General features: G+C 36.1%; 1 protein-coding gene across 1 annotated transcript in view; it reads left to right on the top strand.

Annotated features, from left to right (window-relative positions):
* The window catches only part of sema3d.L (semaphorin 3D L homeolog), a 91209-nt gene that overhangs the window by 49512 nt on the left and 21058 nt on the right, over nucleotides 1–20639 (top strand). Inside the window, exons 7-11 of the mRNA XM_018252704.2 lie at nucleotides 4329–4457; nucleotides 5700–5842; nucleotides 12094–12208; nucleotides 14179–14248; nucleotides 15534–15678. Coding sequence (XP_018108193.1) covers nucleotides 4329–4457; nucleotides 5700–5842; nucleotides 12094–12208; nucleotides 14179–14248; nucleotides 15534–15678 — 602 coding nt within the window. The remainder of the gene's footprint in view (nucleotides 1–4328; nucleotides 4458–5699; nucleotides 5843–12093; nucleotides 12209–14178; nucleotides 14249–15533; nucleotides 15679–20639) is intronic.

Here is a 20639-nt window from a genome sequence, read left to right as displayed (position 1 = left end):
TTTAATTGCTTTTATTCATTTACATGAAGTCTTGGTGCAGGAAGGAAGGGTTTGGGTTCCTAGAGCACTGGGCTGACTTTTCGTTGGGGTACAACCTATATAGCCGTGACGGTTTGCACCTCAATGGAAGGGGGTCCGCGGTGCTAGGGGAAAGAATGGCTAAGAGGTTGGAGGAGTGTTTAAACTAGGCAAGAGGGGGGTGGGTGAGATAAAGGATTATGGGGAAGCTAGTGTAGACGGGGTAGTGGGGTTAGTAAGGGGTCATGGGGGAGGAGTGAGGGGGGCATACAGTTTACCAGCTAAGGAGGTCCCTCTGTTACAAGGAAAACAGAATAATACTAACTTAACGTATAATTCTTCACTAAGTAATGCACATTTCAAAAGTAAAAGTAGTAACCTCCGCTGTATGCTGGCAAATGCACGGAGTTTGTCAGGTAAAATGGGAGACCTAGAATTAATTGCATGCTCTAAAAATTATGATATAATTGGTATCACTGAGACCTGGTGGGATGAAACATGTGACTGGATTGTGAATTTAAATGGTTACACCCTTTTTAGGAGGGACAGAGGGATTAAAAAGGGTGGAGGAGTGGGTTTGTATGTAAAGCCTGAATTAAAGCCATGCGCTAAAGAAATAAAAATAGCTGGCACTGGTGAGGGTGTAGAATCACTCTGGGTAGAGATTTCGACTGGGCAAAAGGTATCAAAAAGAATTATCATTGGTGTATGCTATAAACCACCTCGTATAAGTGTCGAGTATGAAGCCCAGCTACTCTTGCAGATACAAGCGGCTTCACAGCTGGGTCAAGTTGTTGCTATGGGTGACTTCAATTATCCAGACATCGACTGGGGTAATGGGGTTGCTAAGACAGAAAAAGCTAGTAGGTTTGTAAATATGCTGAATGACAACTTTTTATTCCAGCTCGTTCAAGAACCTACTAGGAATAACTCTCTTTTGGACCTTGTAATAACTAACAATACTGAACTCATCTCTAACATTTGTGTGGGTGAGCATTTAGGGAATAGTGATCATAACATGGTCTCCTTTGAGATTCTGTTGCAGAAGCAATTCTATAAGGGAGTAACTAAAACACTAAATTTCAGACGTGCAAACTTTGACAGTATAAGGGCATCTCTGCAACATATTAAGTGGGAAATGCTTTTCACAGGGTTAAACACAGAACAAAAATGGGAAGTCTTTAAAATGCTGCTTAATAAATATACTTGTCAGTATATTCCACTTGTAAGCAAGGAACGTCGTTGCAAAGCAAAACCTTTTTGGTTCAATAGAAGCGTTTGTGTTGAGGTGGGTAAGAAAAGACGTGCTTTTAAGGCTTTCAAGTTAGCTGGTACAGCCGAAACATTTATAAGGTACAAGGAGGCCAATAAATCATGCAAAGAAGCTATAAGGCAAGCTAAAATTGCTATAGAAAAGGATATTGCAGCAAGCAGTAAAAAAAATCCCAAATTATTTTTTAAATATGTCAATAGTAAAAAAATGAAGCAGGAAGGGGTGGGACCCTTACTATCAGAGGGGGATCAGCTGGTTGATGAAAACAAAATAAAAGCGCAGATTCTGAACTCGTATTTTTCATCTGTTTACACAAATGAAGAACCAGTAAGTGAAGGTTTCCTTCTTAACACTCCCAATTCTAGTAATACAACTAATGATGCATGGTTCACACAAGAAGAAATTCAAAAGAGACTTGAACAGGTTAAGATTAACAAAGGTCCAGGGCCAGATGGTATTCATCCCAGGGTAATTAGCGAGCTTAGCTCTGTGATTGCCAAACCTCTTTACTTAATTTTTCAGGATTCATTGAGATCTGGTATTGTGCCAAGAGACTGGCGAATTGCTAATGTGGTGCCTCTATTCAAAAAAGGATCCCGTTCTCAGCCTCAAAACTATAGGCCAGTTAGTCTGACGTCAGTATTAGGAAAGCTTTTCGAAGGGTTAATAAAGGATAAGATACTGGACTTCATAGCAAATCATAATACTATGAGTTTGTGCCAGCATGGTTTTATGCGTAATAGATCTTGCCAGACTAACTTAATTTCTTTTTACGAGAATGTAAGTAGAGACCTCGATTCTGGGATGGCAGTGGATGTGATTTACTTAGACTTTGCTAAAGCATTTGATACAGTGCCACACAAAAGGTTACTGGTTAAATTAAGGAATGTTGGCCTGGAACATAGTATTTGTACCTGGATAGCGAACTGGCTAAAAGATAGACTACAAAGAGTGGTGGTAAATGGAACATTTTCTAATTGGACCAGTGTTGTTAGTGGAGTACCGCAGGGCTCTGTACTAGGTCCCTTGCTTTTCAACTTGTTTATTAATGACCTGGAGGTGGGCATTGAAAGTACTGTTTCTATTTTTGCAGATGATACTAAATTGTGCAGAACTATAGGTTCCATGCAGGATGCTGCCACTTTGCAAAGTGATCTGTCTAAACTGGAAAACTGGGCAGCAAACTGGAAAATGAGGTTCAATGTTGATAAATGCAAGGTTATGCACTTTGGCAAAAATAATATAAATGCAAGTTATACACTAAATGGCAATGTGTTGGGAGTTTCCTTAAATGAAAAGGATCTAGGGGTCTTTGTAGATAACACGTTGTCTAATTCTGGGCAGTGTCATTCTGTGGCTACTAAAGCAAATAAAGTTCTGTCTTGCATAAAAAAGGGCATTAACTCAAGGGATGAAAACATAATTATGCCTCTTTATAGGTCCCTGGTAAGGCCTCATCTGGAGTATGCAGTTCAGTTTTGGACTCCAGTCCTTAAGAGGGATATAAATGAGCTGGAGAGAGTGCAGAGACGTGCAACTAAATTGGTTAGAGGGACGGAAGACTTAAATTATGAGGGTAGACTGTCAAGGTTGGGGTTGTTTTCTCTGGAAAAAAGGCGCTTGCGAGGGGACATGATTACACTTTACAAGTACATTAGAGGACATTATAGACAAATGGCAGGGGACCTTTTTACCCATAAAGTGGATCACCGTACCAGAGGCCACCCCTTTAGACTAGAAGAAAAGAACTTTCATTTGAAGCAACGTAGAGGGTTCTTCACAGTCAGGACAGTGAGGTTGTGGAATGCACTGCCGGGTGATGTTGTGATGGCTGATTCAGTTAATGCCTTTAAGAATGGCTTGGATGATTTTTTGGACAGACATAATATTAAAGGCTATTGTGATACTAAACTCTATAGTTAATATAGGTATGGGTATATAGAATTTTAATTAAAAGTAGGGAGGGGTGTGTGTATGGATGCTGGGTTTTCATTTGGAGGGGTTGAACTTGATGGACTTTGTCTTTTTTCAACCCAATTTAACTATGTAACTAACTATGTAACATTGGTTGATGGAGAAAATTGCAAACTCACCTCAACTTATTTTATCTTTGCTTCAGTGTCTGCTGCACTCAACACTGATTAGTAATGGAAAATGCCTACCATTTACATACTTTAATTGTGCTTGTTCTCTTCCTCAGGCATGTTTCTATAAGTGTGCTCAATTATCCTGTTTAAATTACAGTTGCAATTCAATTGCTCTATAACTGTGCCTGGTTTTTAAATGATATTATACAGAAGCCTAGAAAAATATACAAGTTCTTTTGAAATAAATATATATATACATAGGCATACATTGATTCCACAATTGTTGGGAAACAATGTTTCCATGTATTTCTTTTTAGTGTTCTTTTATAGACATGAATGAGTTTGGCTTTTTTATGCTATGACTAGAGGCTGGCTTTAAAATCATGCAGATGAAAGAAATTGTAGATAATAATGCCTTTAAAAAGATTTTCTCTGAACATACACAGATGCATCATTGTGTCAATGTTGTACATTGTTGCACTGAAAACTCCATGTCAACAACTGTTAGCCAATGATAGATCTCTGGCTATAAGGACTTTGTCTCAGTTGCCACAAACATTGCCAATTCTTCATGGTGACATTTACTTTTGTAGCTGAGTAATTGATACTGCTTGGATGGAGTCACATTGTCTAAAGGAAGGATGTTTCAAATAACATATGATGATTAAGGAAGACGTATTAATATAAAGTGGTCATTGTTTAGAGCTTGAATACTGAAAATTGTAAAATGTAATTTGTTTAAGCTGGCCTTTTTGTGTTAATAAAATGATAATATCTTTAATTGGTCCTTGTACTATTGCATGAAATTGCATTCTTCTACAATTTTATGCAAAAACACAATTCAACTTACTCTGTGATTTCAATAACCTGCCCGGTACCCGGAACAGTAAAGAGAGCAAGAAGAGGTCAGTTTTCAAAACTTGTGCTATTAATATTTTTCTCTTTTTTAGATGAATACTTTTTTGCTGGTACAGCATCAGATTTCTTGGGAAAAGAAACAACATTTACACGTTCCATGGGAACTCCACCTGACCATCATTTCATCAAAACGGATACCGATGACCATTATTGGCTTAACGGTAAGAACTCATTAGTAAAGGGCTCATTGAGACCCATATTAAACAGCATTGTGACACATTTTATGGTCCTGGCACACAGGTTAAGAATCACTTCAATGTGGCTAAGCCAATAGGACTTTAGTTAAGTGTGCATTATGGTATGTGTTGTCTATGCCAGGATGGGTTGGAGGTCTCTGCCTCAGTTTTCTGGGGGCGGCTTCACTAGTTATACCTTGGATGTAATTGAAACCATATAGGCTAGAATTCAGTTATAATGACATGCAGACTTACAAAAAATATGTTACCAAGTGTATGAAACATTAATGTTGAAAGGGCATGTTTTCTGGCCACACAGTTTTCCTAACCAGAGAGATCAAACTTAAAATTAAACAACCAACTTGTTAAAATGCAAATTATAAAAATGTAACTGGACTTAGACTATGGGGCAGATTTACATAGGGTCGAATATCGAGGGTTTATTAACCCTCGATATTCGACTGCTGAATGTAAATCCTTCGACTATCGAAGTCGAAGGATTTAGTGCTATTCCTACGATCGAACAATCGAACGATTCGAAGGATTTTAATCCATCGATCGAAGGATATTCCTTCGATCAGAAAATTGTTAGGAAGCCTATGGAGACCTTCCCCATAGGCTAACATTGGCCTTGGTAGGTTTTAGGTGGCGAACTAGGGGGTCGAAGTATTTTTTAAAGAGACAGTACTTCGACTATCGAATGGTCAAATAGTCGAACGATTTTAAGTTCGAAACGTTTGATTCGAAGTTGTAGTCGTAGTCGGTCAAAGTTGCCTATTCATTGGTTGAAGTAGCCATATTCGACCATTCGAAATTCAAAGTATTTTTTCTTCTATTCCTTCACTTGAGCTAAGTAAATGGGCCATATATGTTGGTTGGAGGTTTTACCCAAAACTTATAGCTAGATATTCAAGAGACCACAGGACTCCTTTAATATTGGTATAACCACCACCCAGTATGCAATGCTAGCAGGCAAATACAGAGCTGCATACATAGATTATGAAACTCTTTTTGCAAGTTTTGTGCCTGTCCAGAGAGCACGGTGATTTGTGGGAAAAAAAGTGGTGTCTCTTGCACTTAGAGACTTGACCAACCCTTTCCCCTAATTTAGCCGTCATGAAATAGATCCACAACATATATTCCAAACTTACAATGTAAGCCCATTTAAAAACATTAAGTATGGTTAAAACATCATTTACTGAAAGTGTATATCATTTTTCTTTTCAGGAGCAAAGTTTTTTGGTGCATTTGCAATCCCAGATACATATAATCCAGATGATGACAAGATCTACTTTTTCTTTCGAGAAGCATCTCCAGAAGGCAGCTTTTCCGAAAAATCTGTATTTTCACGTGTAGGAAGAGTTTGCAAGGTAACAACTTGAAAATAGTTAGAGCTGCCATTACTTATAAACTGATGACATTTCTATATTACTATTAACAATGTAGAAAAACCTTTCTATGCATTGCGTTTGTATTTTAGACAAGCTGTATCACCCTTGGCATGAAGAATACATTCTTTCACTCCACTCAATGTTTGTGTTAGCATCAGTTGTTTGTATAGTTTGCTATCTTTGACGTGCATGCAAGAAAAACATGGTGAGAGTGCATGACTTGTGTGATTACAGAGGAAATTAACAATACAGAGATATCTAGATAGTGACAAAGTTTTTATCTACAGTTCACAATCATAAAAATCTGTTTATGAGTGGTTCTGAATTACTGGTAATTTTCTGTACTACTTACTCATAGTAATTAGGATTTTTTGTTCTCAGTTATTACACTTAGTGCTGAAACACTGGTACAGCAGGTTCAAAAATGTTTGAAAATATTTGAAAATTCTGGTAATTTCCTTGGGTTCCAATTATATTCATAGTGTAGAGAGCTTTGTTATTGAATATATCAGGATTGTATGGCACTTATGAAAAATGATAAGCTTTTTTTTTTGGTCGGGTGTACTATAGAGCTCTGTAAGTTGAAACTTTTGTTGGTAAAAAACATTTATGAAAAAATTGGTTCCAAATAGCACTACCACTTTTCTACTAGGCTAATAAGACAATGAGATAGGAAAGAAATCTTATTTTTTTTTTCAAACGAAACACCCCCAGAAATGGTATAACCCCAGTTTTAGTAAGCTCCAATCCACTATCAATGTCAAAAATTGATAAAACTTACTAAATTGGCATAAATCAGGTTCATTATACATAATTAACTGGGAGACAGATGAAAGCTAGGTTATTCCCACCAAGAGATTCTTCTATTGCATGTGATCCATGTTTACTGTTAAATAAAATGTGTTTTTTGAGAATGAAACCCATAGGCAGAATACATTTTAACAAAAGCTCTATTTATTGAACATATTATGAATATTATATAGGAGTTATAATACTCTCTTTCTCCCTTTCCCTATTGCAGCCTTAGGGATTTTTCACCCTACCATCAGTATGCTGTCATACACATTTTTCCCTCCTTTTTGAATATTAACTCCAGCGTTTACTCAGTCCTGATTGTTTAAATGTGTCTCCATCGATTGCCTATTATTATTTCTTAACATATCTCTTTAAGGTTTAGCTATATGACAATGAAATATGCCATAGATCAACTTGCATATCTGAGTGCAGCAAAACAATGACCTTAGGCTTATTTGGAGGTAATAATATTATGAATGTTCCTCTACCAGTGTTTACTAGGTAGATTATAGGTCTCTCTGATATTTCCCCCTGGGGGACAGATGCTGCAAAGAGTAGTTGTTTTCTTTAAGTTTTGAGGCCTAGGGAAGAGTTAACTGAAATAATTTGCCCAGAGTCAAACATCTGTTGCTTCCTTTGTTGAAAAACGTAATCTCCTGAAACAAGCTATAGGACTTGGTCCTGTAAGTGTGGCAGGAAGGTGGCTTATGGGGCTTCTATGTGCACACACCTTACATGCGTGCTGTTCAGTAGGCATACAGAAGCCTTGTCTATGGGTGCAACACACTGAGGCAGGTGTTAAGTACTGAGCTCCCTTGTGCCCCATTGTAATTGATCTATATCTTTTGCCTGCTTCATTTATTTAAGGGCAACAGGCATAATGATGCAAGAGCTACCGAATGTCATGTTATGGGTTATATTTTGCACCCATTAACATGTTTAGCACGTATTTTGGTCAATAGAAATGATCCCTTTTATAAACCAGAGGCTGTTATGTGTATTTAAGAAACTGGAGTCTTGCATAACTATGACCTTTGACTTTCTATATGTACACTGGAACTTCTCTGCTTTCTCTGCCATTAGTGGCCTCTTTCAAGATATCTGAGTTTGGTACTTATTATAGCTTACAAAACCTGTCTATGTAAGGTCATACAGAAACAGATGAGATGGATGGATAGTCAGTCACCTTTAATCTCCTACACTTTTTATGGTGGGGCAGGGATATCATCATATAAGTGGTGTGAATTGTAATGGAGGAAAGCTCCACCAGGGAGTTATTTGGAGCCCGTATTTTACAAATGCTTTCTCAGTATGGAATGGAAAAATATATAAACAGATTTGGGGACCATGGGCGTTTTACATGGTTTGTGTATACTGAATGGAGTTCATGCCCTCAGTATCCTCTGATCCTGATCCTCTTGCCCAGTTACGTTTGTTTAGATAGATACAAAGCTACCCTAAAAATCCTGTTAGCTACCAGCATGTTGGCATTTCAGCCAGTCACAGGAGAAAACTCAGCTGCAATTGGATTTAATTCTCCAGAGGAGGTTTCATTTGCACAAACATTTTCCTACTAAACTAGGGAATTGTGGCACCTCTGAACAGGTGAGTTTCTGTGAGTACTGACATTTGAAACTGTCCACTACAAATGAGTGCAGTTAATACCATAGGCTGTTTGCAGCTGTCAGAAGTGTTACAGTAGCCCTGTGTCACTTCAGATAGTGCCCCAAGGGTATCACGTACTTATATCTAGGGGTTAGTGACAGGTGCAGTCTTTCATCAGGAGCTTAACCTAGTTACTTCAGTGTCCCAACTTGGGATGCAGGTTTTTAATGTGCATGATCACCTTTACTCTTCATTTTGGGGCAGTTTAAAATACTTTAGTCCAAATGGAAATGTAGCAGTGGAACTCAGAAGGTAAGCTTTATATAAAGTGGCGCTGGGTTGATGGATAAAGAAAGAACCACAACATCACTTGGTGAAATGGGATGTTGATTCGGTCTTTAGTCCCTCTTTAAAAACAAATACACATTTTTGGAAATTTTTAGTACAAGTATAGGAACCCTTATCTGGAAACCAGTTATCCAGAAAGCTCAGAATTATGGGAAAGTTGTCTCCCATAGACTTAAAATTAAATAATTCAATATTTTAAAACCTATATAATTTTTCTCTGTAATTAAAAAAACTGAACCTTGTACTAAATCCTAACTAAGATAGAATTAATCCTTATTGGTGAGAAAACAACCCTATTGGGTCTATTCAATGTTTATATCATTGTTAGCAAATGAAAAGTACAAACTTCCAAATTACAGAAAGATCCCTTATACAGAAAGATCTGTTATCTGTAGACTCTCATGGAATGTACTTTTGTGTTACCCATGGTCATATTTCATTTTAATACTGAAGATACAGTATTTACTCTGCTTCCATGTTGCTATTAGTTTTTCCCACTCCGGGGCTCCCTACTTCGTAATCTCTCAAAAAAATATGTCTTCCACATCTGCTGGGAAATACTGATAACCTTTCTCTTGTGTAATACTTCACAAGTGCCGATGATTAGAAGCACTGTGAGAACTCGTGGCAGAGCTAGTTTTTAGAATAGGTTCCTCACTTCCAAGAAATTACACGGAGCAATTAAATATTTTCAGATGCTTCTTTATTTTTTTTTATAAATTCTAAAAGATTGTCATTTTTCTGAATGCAGAGTCTGGTCAGTAGCTATATCTGCATGTCAGTATCTGTTTCTTATTCAGAAATTAGGAGAAACAAACCTCATATTTCAGTATGTAGCAAACTAAAAACATAGATCTTATCAGTGTATAATTTTGCAAATGTCCAAACTTTCTGTAAACCTTAAATGTTTTACTCTGCATGTAGAGGGGAAAGCTAATACTTTTGTACATTTGTGATAAACGATAAGAGAAAGGCAGTGCGTTGCCAAATGGCAGTGTTAACAGAGTTTCTTCAGTTAACAATATTTTTTAGTGTGTTTTGAAGCTAGATAAGCAAGTCGCTGTACACATTCCTGTAGTTTATTGTATTATTTAATAGCTAAGTCTCTGCTGGAAACCTATCGCTCTCGCCCTTTTATTTTTTGTTTAAAACTGTGCAGTCATGAGCTCTGGGAATTATAGCAGCATGTCACAAAAATCTAAACACTCTTATTTAAACTGAGCCTCTCAGATTTATGTTTATTGTTACACTGTAACACAGAGGGTTTAGTCCTAGAATATATGGAGTTTATCCTTCAGTATAATCTGGAAGTTGAACAAATGGCTAAAAAGGGTCTCAGAAAAGGGTTTCTCCCATAGTTCTTTTTTTTCCTTTGGTATACTGTATGTAGCAGCCCATGCCTTAGTTTTATTCAAACTCAACCTTAAAAAAAACATTAAAAAGCATACATATGATATGCTTCATTAATAAAATATGCAGGTAGGCATTGTTAGCAGACTTGAGCACTACTGAACAAATCAGCAGTCTATTGGGCCATGTTGGGGTCCAAATCCTTACAGGATATATCTTGTGTATTGGTGTGCTGAATGATCGGATCAGCACACTTTAGCCCACAACTTAGGTGGTTACATCAAAAAAGATTTGATTGTTGACAATATAATATATTAGGGCCTATTTACAATGCCTTACACAGTGTGCAAAGTGCAAAAGAAGGTTGCGTTCAGCCATTTTTGCACTTTGTCCACTGCTTGGGGAATCTGCAGGTCTCTGTGCTCTAACCTGCAGAATGAGCTTTGAATGGATGCTGCCAGTGTTAAGGCACTTATAGGCATTGTCTCCCCCCACCCCTCACCCATATATCTGCTAAAAAAAGTTGAAAACTAACATGACTCCATAAACTCCATGCCCTTATTACTGTAGTGTAAAACATTAACACATATTTGGTTATCACTTGCACATTTAGTGGTTTTCTCAAAATGGTCTGATGGTTTGAAAGAAGTTGTCTGGTTCTACTCCATTGTATAGTTCATTGTTTTACAGTTTGGTTAATTCCAGAGGTTACTACCACTGGTTAAATAGTCAAAATATTCCAATGACCAAGTTTTAATTATTCAAAATATATGTAATTGAAACGTTTTACTTCTTGCCAGGTATATACCGCAGAGAGGCCTATCACCCTGGATTGCACTTTATGGTCCAAGTCTTAAAATGGATCATGTTGTCTTTAGTATAGTAGATTATTTTGTTAGTTAGAAGCTGAATTAATGTCGGTGTAATGTGAAGCTTAAAAGTATGCATACCTTAGCTAAGCTTAGAAGATTGCCAAGTTTTCTGTTTCAGTATGCCCATGTTGCTTTGGGAAAAAATACATACACCCAGGGAGCTACATTTTCCACAGATCAACAATGGCACTTGTGTGTCTGAGAAATAAATTGCAGGAGTTTCTCAAACTTTAAATACAGTTTTCTGGAAATTGTTAGGAAAGGTTTTGATTTTCTGCTCTTGAAAAACTGTTTCTTAACTAATGATATGTCAAATTGTGGCAAAAATATTACTTGATATTTTTTTCCTAATTATTTGAGTGCAGGTTAACAACTGTGTCACCATGTCTGTATAAACAGCACCCTGTCCAACATTCTACCTAGAATAAAAGTATCAATGCCTGTATTCACAGGACACATTTTAATAAACAGAAATGTTTTTATTTGCTGTTCAGTGAAAGCTTGATATTAGGTCCTTGGCAGTGTATTTTCGAAATTCGCGAAAAGGCAAAAAACGCGCAAAATGGTACCGGCGTCTCATTTGCGCAGAGGTTTCGTGAATTTATTCACGGATGTAATCGCAGGAATTTGCCGCAAATTCGCGCCTGGCGAATAAATTCGCCCATCACTAGCCAGAACACTACTTCCTGCTTTGCAGCTCTCTAACTCTGAGTTAGTCACATGGGACATAACTGCCACATGGGACATAACTGTTCAGTGAGTTTGCAATTGATCCTCAGCATTCAGCTCAGATTCAAAAGCAACAGGTATGACCATGTGGTCATAAGTCACTGATTGGTAACTACCTGGTCACCAGTGGAAACCAAAGGATGAAAAGCAGGAAGTAGTGTTCTGTTCTGTTATGTTAGACATCCAACCACTCCAGCCTTTATACATTACACTTTTGGCTCACTAACTGTATTATAAATGTTTTTATTTTGCACAGCCTATCTATTTACCCTGTTTTTATCTTTATACTGAACAATTCCTTTAAATATTAGAATTAACCAGAAAACTCTCCACTATTTCAGAGCTTGAGTTAGTGCTTGCTGATACAATTCACATTATTATTGTGTTTTTAAATGCAGTTACCATAATGAATGCACCTTATTGGACACTATAAAATGTCAACATGTATACCAATGTTAAATTATAAATGTATATAAATAATTCTACTATATTAATTTGACTTTGACCGGCATCACTATTTTTTCTTTCTAGAATGATATTGGAGGTCAACGCAGTCTGATAAATAAATGGACAACATTTCTGAAAGCTCGATTAGTGTGCTCAATTCCTGGGCCAGATGGGGGCGATACATATTTTGATGAATTACGTAAGATGATTTTAATCTTTTTTTTTCATGTAGCAATCATGTTTTTGAAAAATATATGAAACATACTGGATTCCATCAGACTGCTGTCAGATATAGGTGATAACACATTGCTTAACGCTAGAGGAACAACACCTTTCAGCTGACCTCAGTGATTCCCTGTCAAGCAAACATGTATTAATCGCATTAGAAATACATTTATTTTGTTGTGAGCTCTTAGACATGATAAAATGCATGTAATTGATGGAGTTAAGAGTGTGAAAATATGTGTTGAACTGACTATTCAGTACTTACATAGTAAATATATTATTTGTAAATGCACACATTTATTATGCTGTGTAAAAAGTAGCAGAATAATACACCACACATCACCAGGCTTTGCCGTGTAAAAAATGGCGTAAAATTTGTACACGTTTTTTCTTAGAGGGATGCTGGGATGGATGGGATTGCCGTAAGCAATGTAACATAGTGGCAGCAAATCTTGCATTCACAAGGCGTAAAATTAAACACACTTGATAAATTCTGCATTTATTTTACATAGCTTTTTACTCCTCTTTTTTGGCAAGTTTAATTTTATGCAGCATAATAAATATGCCCCATAATGTCCTGACTCTTATGATGTAGAGCAGAAGGAAGCTGAAAACTGTGTGATATAATAGAACCTGGAACATAGACAACAAAGGACCTGGACCCTATCACAGTTTATACCTTTAAAAACTCAAAACATTAGCTTCTTTCTTCCTTTACATGTAAATGTTATATATTTTTGATGGGAGGTGCACAATGTTGGCTCTGCTGCAAATACAAGCCTTCATGATATAGAAACAAAATAGAAACAAAGGAACACTCGACTCAATGCTTCTGCACATAAATTCCAAATTTTCTTTTATTATTGTGAGATCCCAGCAACTCATATGGGTGTTACGTTACTAAAGGCCTGCATGAGTTGCTAGGATCTCATCTTAACAAAGAAAATTTGGAATTTTTTTGCAGAAGGATTGAGTGGAGTGTGCCTTTTTTTCTACTTTGTTTCTAAACCTTTGACATTAATATTATGCTTGTGAATAGATTCATATTGTAACTCTTTGGGGCATATATTATCAAATCTCGCCACAGTATAATTTCCCCACACTCTATGGATGAAAGTTTGAGTTCACCATTTGATAAATATGCCGCAAAAACTAAAAGAGAGTAGGGACGCACGAAATCCGTTATTTTGGACTTTGCCCGAATCTTGGATGTTTCATCAAGTATTCGACCAAATCCTAAACTAAATCTGGACCCTCATTAACATATGCAGATAATGGCAAGGAAGGGTTGAAAGAAACCACGAGTGCAGTGTGTGGGGAAACGTGACAAATAATCACGTGATTTTAAGGATTCAGATATAGTTTGACCAGGCACTTGGATTTGGCCAAATCTGAAATCTGCTGAAAAAGGCTGAATCACGAACTGAATCCCAAACTGAATCCTAGATTCAGTGCATCCCTAACAGAGAGTGGTGAAATTTCACTGTGGTAAGATCTAATTTCACACTTTGCTAAATCTGCCCCTTTGTCTTTGTTTTCTTTAACTTCTTATATAAAACTTTTACATACATACATTCTTTTATTGGAATGCCTTGGTAGTACAAGTGTGCAGCAGAGTGTGTTCAGGAATGGGAATTATGCAATTACTACCTATAATAGGGCTTTGTGCATGACTTGCAAGTCGTTATTGTTACCCTAACATACTCATTATGTTGAATAGAGAGAGCAAACAAAATCAATTTCCATAACAGATTATCTTTTTCATGCATATTTTTTGTTACTTGCAAATTTCCTCCATCAAAGCCATAATTCCAGAACAGGTAGCAGCCATATTAGTTTACTAAATACTCTTAACCACTTGTCTTCCCAACTAGAGTAACCGTTATATCTAAGAAATGATAACTATTGCTTCAGTTAATTTACATTTTTTCCCCTCTTTTTTAGAAGATATTTTCTTGCTTCCAACTAAAGATGAACGGAATCCAGTAGTGTACGGAATATTCACTACTACAAGGTAACCTTTTTTTTTAATTGAATAGAGTTAAATAAAAAAAAAACAGTAATAACAATAAACATTTGTTTTGGGCAAAGAACACCCGCTAGGCAGTGGAGCTTCACAATTATATGTCTGCTTGTATAATACTTACAGTAGGTGGTGTTTTTTCATATATTTCTGTTTCCATACAAAAACAACCTGTTGTGCATTACCACTAATGTTTGAACAGTTGTGGTTTGATGCAATTCAATACAAGAATGAATGCTAGATTTAGCAAGACAGAGTGGCCAAATGAATCCATGCACAACAAGATGGATTTTGACAATTCACATAGTAAATTAGCTTCCATTTTTACACTAAGGTACTGTGTAGTTTCACTATGGGAAAATATAATGAAAATATATTTGAAATAATGTATAATGTGTCAGTAAATGCCTTAAAGGGAGAGTAATACACTAATACAAAGTAATGGTTTAAGAAGCATTTTAAAATAATGTTTAATTACTACAGGTATAGTATCTGTTATCCGGAAACTCATTCTCCAGAACGCTCCAAATTGCAAGTCATTTCCCATAGACTACATTTTAATCATATCATTTGCATAGTTACTTCACTTTTTCTCTGTAATAATAAAACAGTACCTTGTATTTGGTCCTAATTAATATATAATCAAACCTTACTGGAGGCAAAATAATCCTAATGGATTAATTTAATGTTTAAAGGTAGATTTAAGATATGGAGATCCAAACGATGGAAATATTTCTTATCCAGAAGAGTCTCTGCCTGACCATTCTGGATAATAGGTCCAATACCTGTAGTAATCTGTGTGCGTTTGCTTCAGAAGTTGAACTATATATATTAGATAAAAAAGTTACTTTGTAGTATGTGGATGGTCATTCAAGTTCCAGAATAGCTGAATGGCCTAAATTTGCGAACAGATGAGCTGTTAAGAATACAGTCGCTTAGTACTTAAAAAGAGATAAACAAGGGCTGTTACAGACTTGAACTGTAGCTGGGATTCTGGGAATTGCAGTTTAATAACATTCCTGTAAAGATATTTTTGTAGATTTATTCAATCAACATTTTACTCCAAAGTTCCCCTCTATTCCCGATGACCTCCCTGCTATGCTGTAAAACTGACCTTATGTATAAGCTTTTCCCTCCTCATTTTCTTAATAAGCCTTAGAGTGTATATTTCATTAAGAACTTCTATAACTGTTTTATGACCAGGAACCCCCATGTTTATTTGTATACATTATACGCAAATGCCTCAAAACCAATAATATGTTGTTTCCTATTGCAGTTCTATATTTAAAGCATCTGCTGTGTGTGTATATAGTATGGCTGATATAAGAGGTGTATTTAATGGCCCATATGCACACAAGGAAAGTCCAGACCACAAATGGGTACAGTACGATGGAAGAATCCCCTATCCTCGACCTGGCACAGTATGTATCTTTTTGCAGTTTATTGTGTACAGACATGACTATGCTCTTAATTAAGATGGGTGTGCAAATCAGGAAAACAGTTTATATTGCAGCATGTTACTGACCATATATACAACATAGAGCTAGACAAACTCCACAGTCCAAAGCAGTGGCAAAAATGCATGTAGGGACATTGTTAAGTATTGGCAGGTAGATCCTTGACAAGAATTAAGGACCATCTTAGGAAGCAGAGACTCTTTTGTTATAAGTCGGCACAAAGATATTCACATCCCAATCAATATTGAGACACTTCAAACAAATATGGAGTATTTACAAGGGCTTCTGTACCAATAAGTAGATGAAGGCCTTTCAGGAGTGGTTTCTATATAGAGCTTACCTTGCATATAGCATTTTACATTTTACCTACTCCTACTGCTAAAAGATGGGATGCTAAAAAAGTGATACAAAAGTATCCTCAGAGCCCATTTCAACACCAATACCCTATTCCAATACCCAACTATCTATGACATAGATGTATATGTATATACATGTTATATACATTTAGGGGCACATTCGCTATTGGTCGAATATCGAGGGTTAATTAACCCTCGATATTCAACCCTCAAAGTGAAATCCTTCGACTTCGAATATCGAATTCAAAGTATTTACCGCAATTCGATCGAACGATTAAATCCTTCTAATCGAGCGTTTCAAAAGATTTTAATCCATCGATCGAAGAATTTTCCTTTGATCAAAAAAAGCTTAGAAAGCTTATGGGGAAGGTCCCCATAGGCTAACATTGGTGCTTGGTAGGTGGCGAAGTAGGTGGTCGAAGTTTTTTTTAAAGAGACAGTACTTCGACTATCGAATGGTCGAATAGTTGAACAATTTTTATTTCGAATCGTTCAACTCGAAGTCGTAGTCGAAGGTCGAAGTAGCCAATTCGATGGTCGAAGTAGCCAAAAAAATACTTCGAAATTCGAAGTATTTTTCATTCTAATTCTTCACTCGAGCTAAGTAAATGCGCCCCATAATGTCTGTATATTTACATTATATTAAATTCAGCATTATATATTAAATATGACCTTCCTCTCAGATTAAATAGTAAGGTGTGTGCAAATCTATCCAGATTAGTTAAAAATGAATGCAGTCATTGTTATTCACAAACACAGGCACTTTCAGTTTCCTTTTCACTGAAGACATCTCTAAGATGTGTGCCAGTGTGGTAGAGATGCCAAATACCATTGTAGTCCTTAAAAATGGTCAGAGGACAGGCTTTGCCTATGAATCTAAGGTAGGCCAGAAGATTAATCTAGAAGAGGAGAGAGTTAAAATATGATATTTTTTCCCATGTAAACATGGAAGGTCTGCTTGGTATGGCTTTGAGCAGAACCTGATCTGTGATACTGATCCTGTGGATGAGGTTGCCATCTACTGCTCATTGCATGTTGAGTTTTAAAAGGTATGTTGGAAACTAGTGCTTGTCCACAAGATAGACAGTAGTAATGCCCTGGAATGAGAGAAGACATTCATAGAAAAACAGATCATGTAAAGAGTGAAGATACCTGTGTGCATTTACTACATTATTCAGCTTTTAAAATCTGAACTACTTGGACTGTGGTATGGGTTGTGGTCATTGGGAAATTGATAGACTGACAGATTCAGTTACTTTTTTCATCATTGGGATGTTGGTTTAAGGGGGGTCATGAACTGACAGATGTAATTAATTTTTTTCAGCATTGGGGTACTGTAACTTTCAGTGTACTGTAATGATAATAGCAACATAAACATTTTTATTAAAACAAGCAAACAATGTTAAAAAATGGAATACCTTTTGAGCATTATGTTTTTTTTAATTTAAGTGCGCTTGTAGTGTTTTGTTAAATTTGAGGGAGCCAGTCTGTTTTTCCTTAAATAATGCAAAAGCCTTGTGAAATGTTCAAGCGTATTTCAGTTTTCCACAGTTACTTTACATGGGACATTTTCCAGATATCAAATTTCACTTATTTAGCTGCTCAAGTAATAGTAGTTTAATGGTTTATATTATGGCTCTGGGATAGTGTGGCAAGTGAAGTTTAAATCTAACCATAAAAATATACATCAGCGATGGAGAACACAGAAAGCATGAAAGAAATATGAATTGTATAATTAATTGCAAATGCACTTAAACCTGTCTGCGGAAATTATGTAAAGCAGACCAATTTATGAGGATTTTATACAGCGTAAGCACACTAAAGAACAGAGTGAGCTGCACAGAACTATATTATGCATAATAGTATTAGACCTTTTAGCTTTTCTATAACTGTGCCAAGTCTGGGTTTACTGTCTGCAAACACATAATTGAACTGAAGAAAATTCAGGAAAATTATTACTTTTCAAACTGTCATGCTTGGTAGCTGTCACCTAATTGCAGTATAAAATTACAGTTATGGTAACCTGAAAGCATCACAAATTGTTTTTATTAAAGTAGCAATTATGAAACTACTTTCGGGATGAACTATATGGCAGATGTTTTCAGGTAACCCCCTTTTCCATAGGGAAATACTGGTGGTGCTGCAGTGGGGAGGCTTTGGGGTTAGCTGGCAGGGATTGGACTGGATAACTGGGTAAGCCGAAGGGTAGCTGGGCAGATGCGGATGTTCAATTTTTAATGTTCCAAATTTAGTAGCTAAGGTGGTGAAATATCAGTTGGCAAAAACAATCTAATGTGACTGCTAGTGGGTTAGGAGATCTGCGATCACAAGAAAGTATTGGTCTTAATGGGTATTTGTGCATTCATTGTTGGTATGCCTTGAAACACAAACAAACGACTAAAGGTGGGCATACACCTTGCTTGTGTTCATAAATAAGTCCTACACAGTGTAAAGTGTTTTAAAATAAAGAAACAAAAAACATTTAAATTGTGTTGGGAAACTCAGCAATGTATTAATTAATTTGCCACATATACTGTAAATCTATTCATCTGATATTATTTAAACTAAAAGCACTTTACAAACAGAAAAGATTTTAACTTGGTATAGGTATGGGACCTCTTATCCAGAATGCTGAGGATATGGCGGTTTCCAGATAACAGATCTTTCTGTAATTTGGATCTTAATACCTTAAATGTATTAAAAATAATTTAAACATTAAATAAACCCAGTAAGATTAATTTGCTTCAAATAAGGACTCTTAGATTGGATCAAGTACAAGGAACTTTTAGATATATTTTTATAGCAGAAAAAAAGGAAATAATTTTTAAAAATTTGAATTATTTGGACAAAATTGAGTCTATGGGAGATGTCCTCACTGTAATTTGGAGCTTTCTGGATAACGGGTTTCCAAACAATGGATTCAATACCTGTAACTAGGTGAGTGATGTCTATTATATGCTGCATTTTTCTCGTGACCAAGATTTTTCAGTACTGAATAATTATTTGGTCTAAGCACCATCCCTATTTAGGGACCATCCAAGGGCCAGATTGTTAAGTGTAGTGGTACACCCAATCACCTATTTTTTTCTATTAATTAATTCCACCTGGAATATAATGAATGGCACCAGTGGCTTGAAGGACCTGCTGACTTTTTTCATTTCTGGAAGTGAATTGTATAGTGTTCTAACTATTAACTGTTGCTTGGGGTGCGATTCTTTTTGAGTTTTGACTCAAGGCCACATGATATAAGGTAAGAACCTTTGGTTTTCTTGCTTTACTTGTGCAAGCTTCAGTATGGATCATTGGTTTGACTTCATGCTTTTACAGCTCTGTTGCAGTACATGTTGATCTAAATCACTTATTTGTGCCACACATGCTCAGACAAATATACAATCACTTTGATGGGTGGCTGAACTGTATGAAAAATATTTGTGCTACCAGGTTAAGTACTTAGTCTTTAATTGTAATTACGCCAGTAAATTCCTAAAAAATTGTAACAGATAAAGTATATATTAAGTACTATGTTCTTCAGGAAAATTCTGAGAAGAGGGTGTCAAACAAAAACATTCTAGTTAAGGGTCACATAGAAGCTAAAGAGAAAAAAAGTGTTTACATTGCACAAATATCCATTGCTTCTGACATAAAAGGAAATAAAAATATTTGCTTATTCATTTGCGCAAAAGATTTTAACATTAAATATATAGATTTTCCAAAGATTCCTTGTATTAACGCATGTTAACAATGAACACAGCTGCTCTCAAGAGATATTTTTAGAGATATGACAGCTTCACTCATGAAAGGATGTGCAGGTTCATGTTAAAGATAAAAGGAGTGATATGTCATCATGAAAGTAAAAAGGGTCATTAATACTGTATCAAAAGCAGGATATTCTCAAAGCCTGTTCTACCTTTTTTCCCAGTAACTTTTTTTTCCCAGAGAGGAAATGATGGATTTTTGTTCCTAAGGTCTTTAAAACATTACACATTTCCTGTTTTTTTATTTCCACAAAATAGAACATCTTTATTTAAAGAGCAAGTACATTTTGAAGTTGTCTTATTTAAATAGCATTACTCCATACTTGTTAATCCTTAATAAAACTTTTACTCTTCACTGACCCTCTATTAACATTCCTTCTCTCTTCATGCAGAGTCTAAGGGGTTTATTTACTAAACTCTGAATGCAAAAATCACGAAAAATGTGTGATTTTTTTTTATAAAATCTAACTTTTAAAAAAATCACAATTTTTTTGAAATTTATTAAACACAGAGGATGGAAAAGTCAGAATCAGAAAATCCGGCATCTCAGACCTGTTGAGGTTGCATATAAGTCAATGGGAGACGTCCCAATGATTTTTTGTTGTGTGCTGGGTTTCAGGCAATACCCCAAAGTTTTTGGCTGAAAATTACGAAAAAACATCAAAATCTTGAAAACCGGATGAAAAAGTCCAAAAAAGTCATAAAAATCTGTTTTTTTTCCCGCAAAGCAAATTTTCAGGAAAATGTAATAATAAATAAGCGTAAAAAACATCTCCAACACACAGCTGCTCATAGAAAGCCCACAGTCTGAGGG

This window comes from Xenopus laevis, chromosome 3L (assembly GCF_017654675.1).
Source record: "Xenopus laevis strain J_2021 chromosome 3L, Xenopus_laevis_v10.1, whole genome shotgun sequence".
NCBI classification, from domain to species: Eukaryota; Metazoa; Chordata; class Amphibia; order Anura; family Pipidae; genus Xenopus; species Xenopus laevis.
Note: the sequence above shows the minus strand (reverse complement) of the source record. Positions and strands in the feature narration are given on the sequence as shown.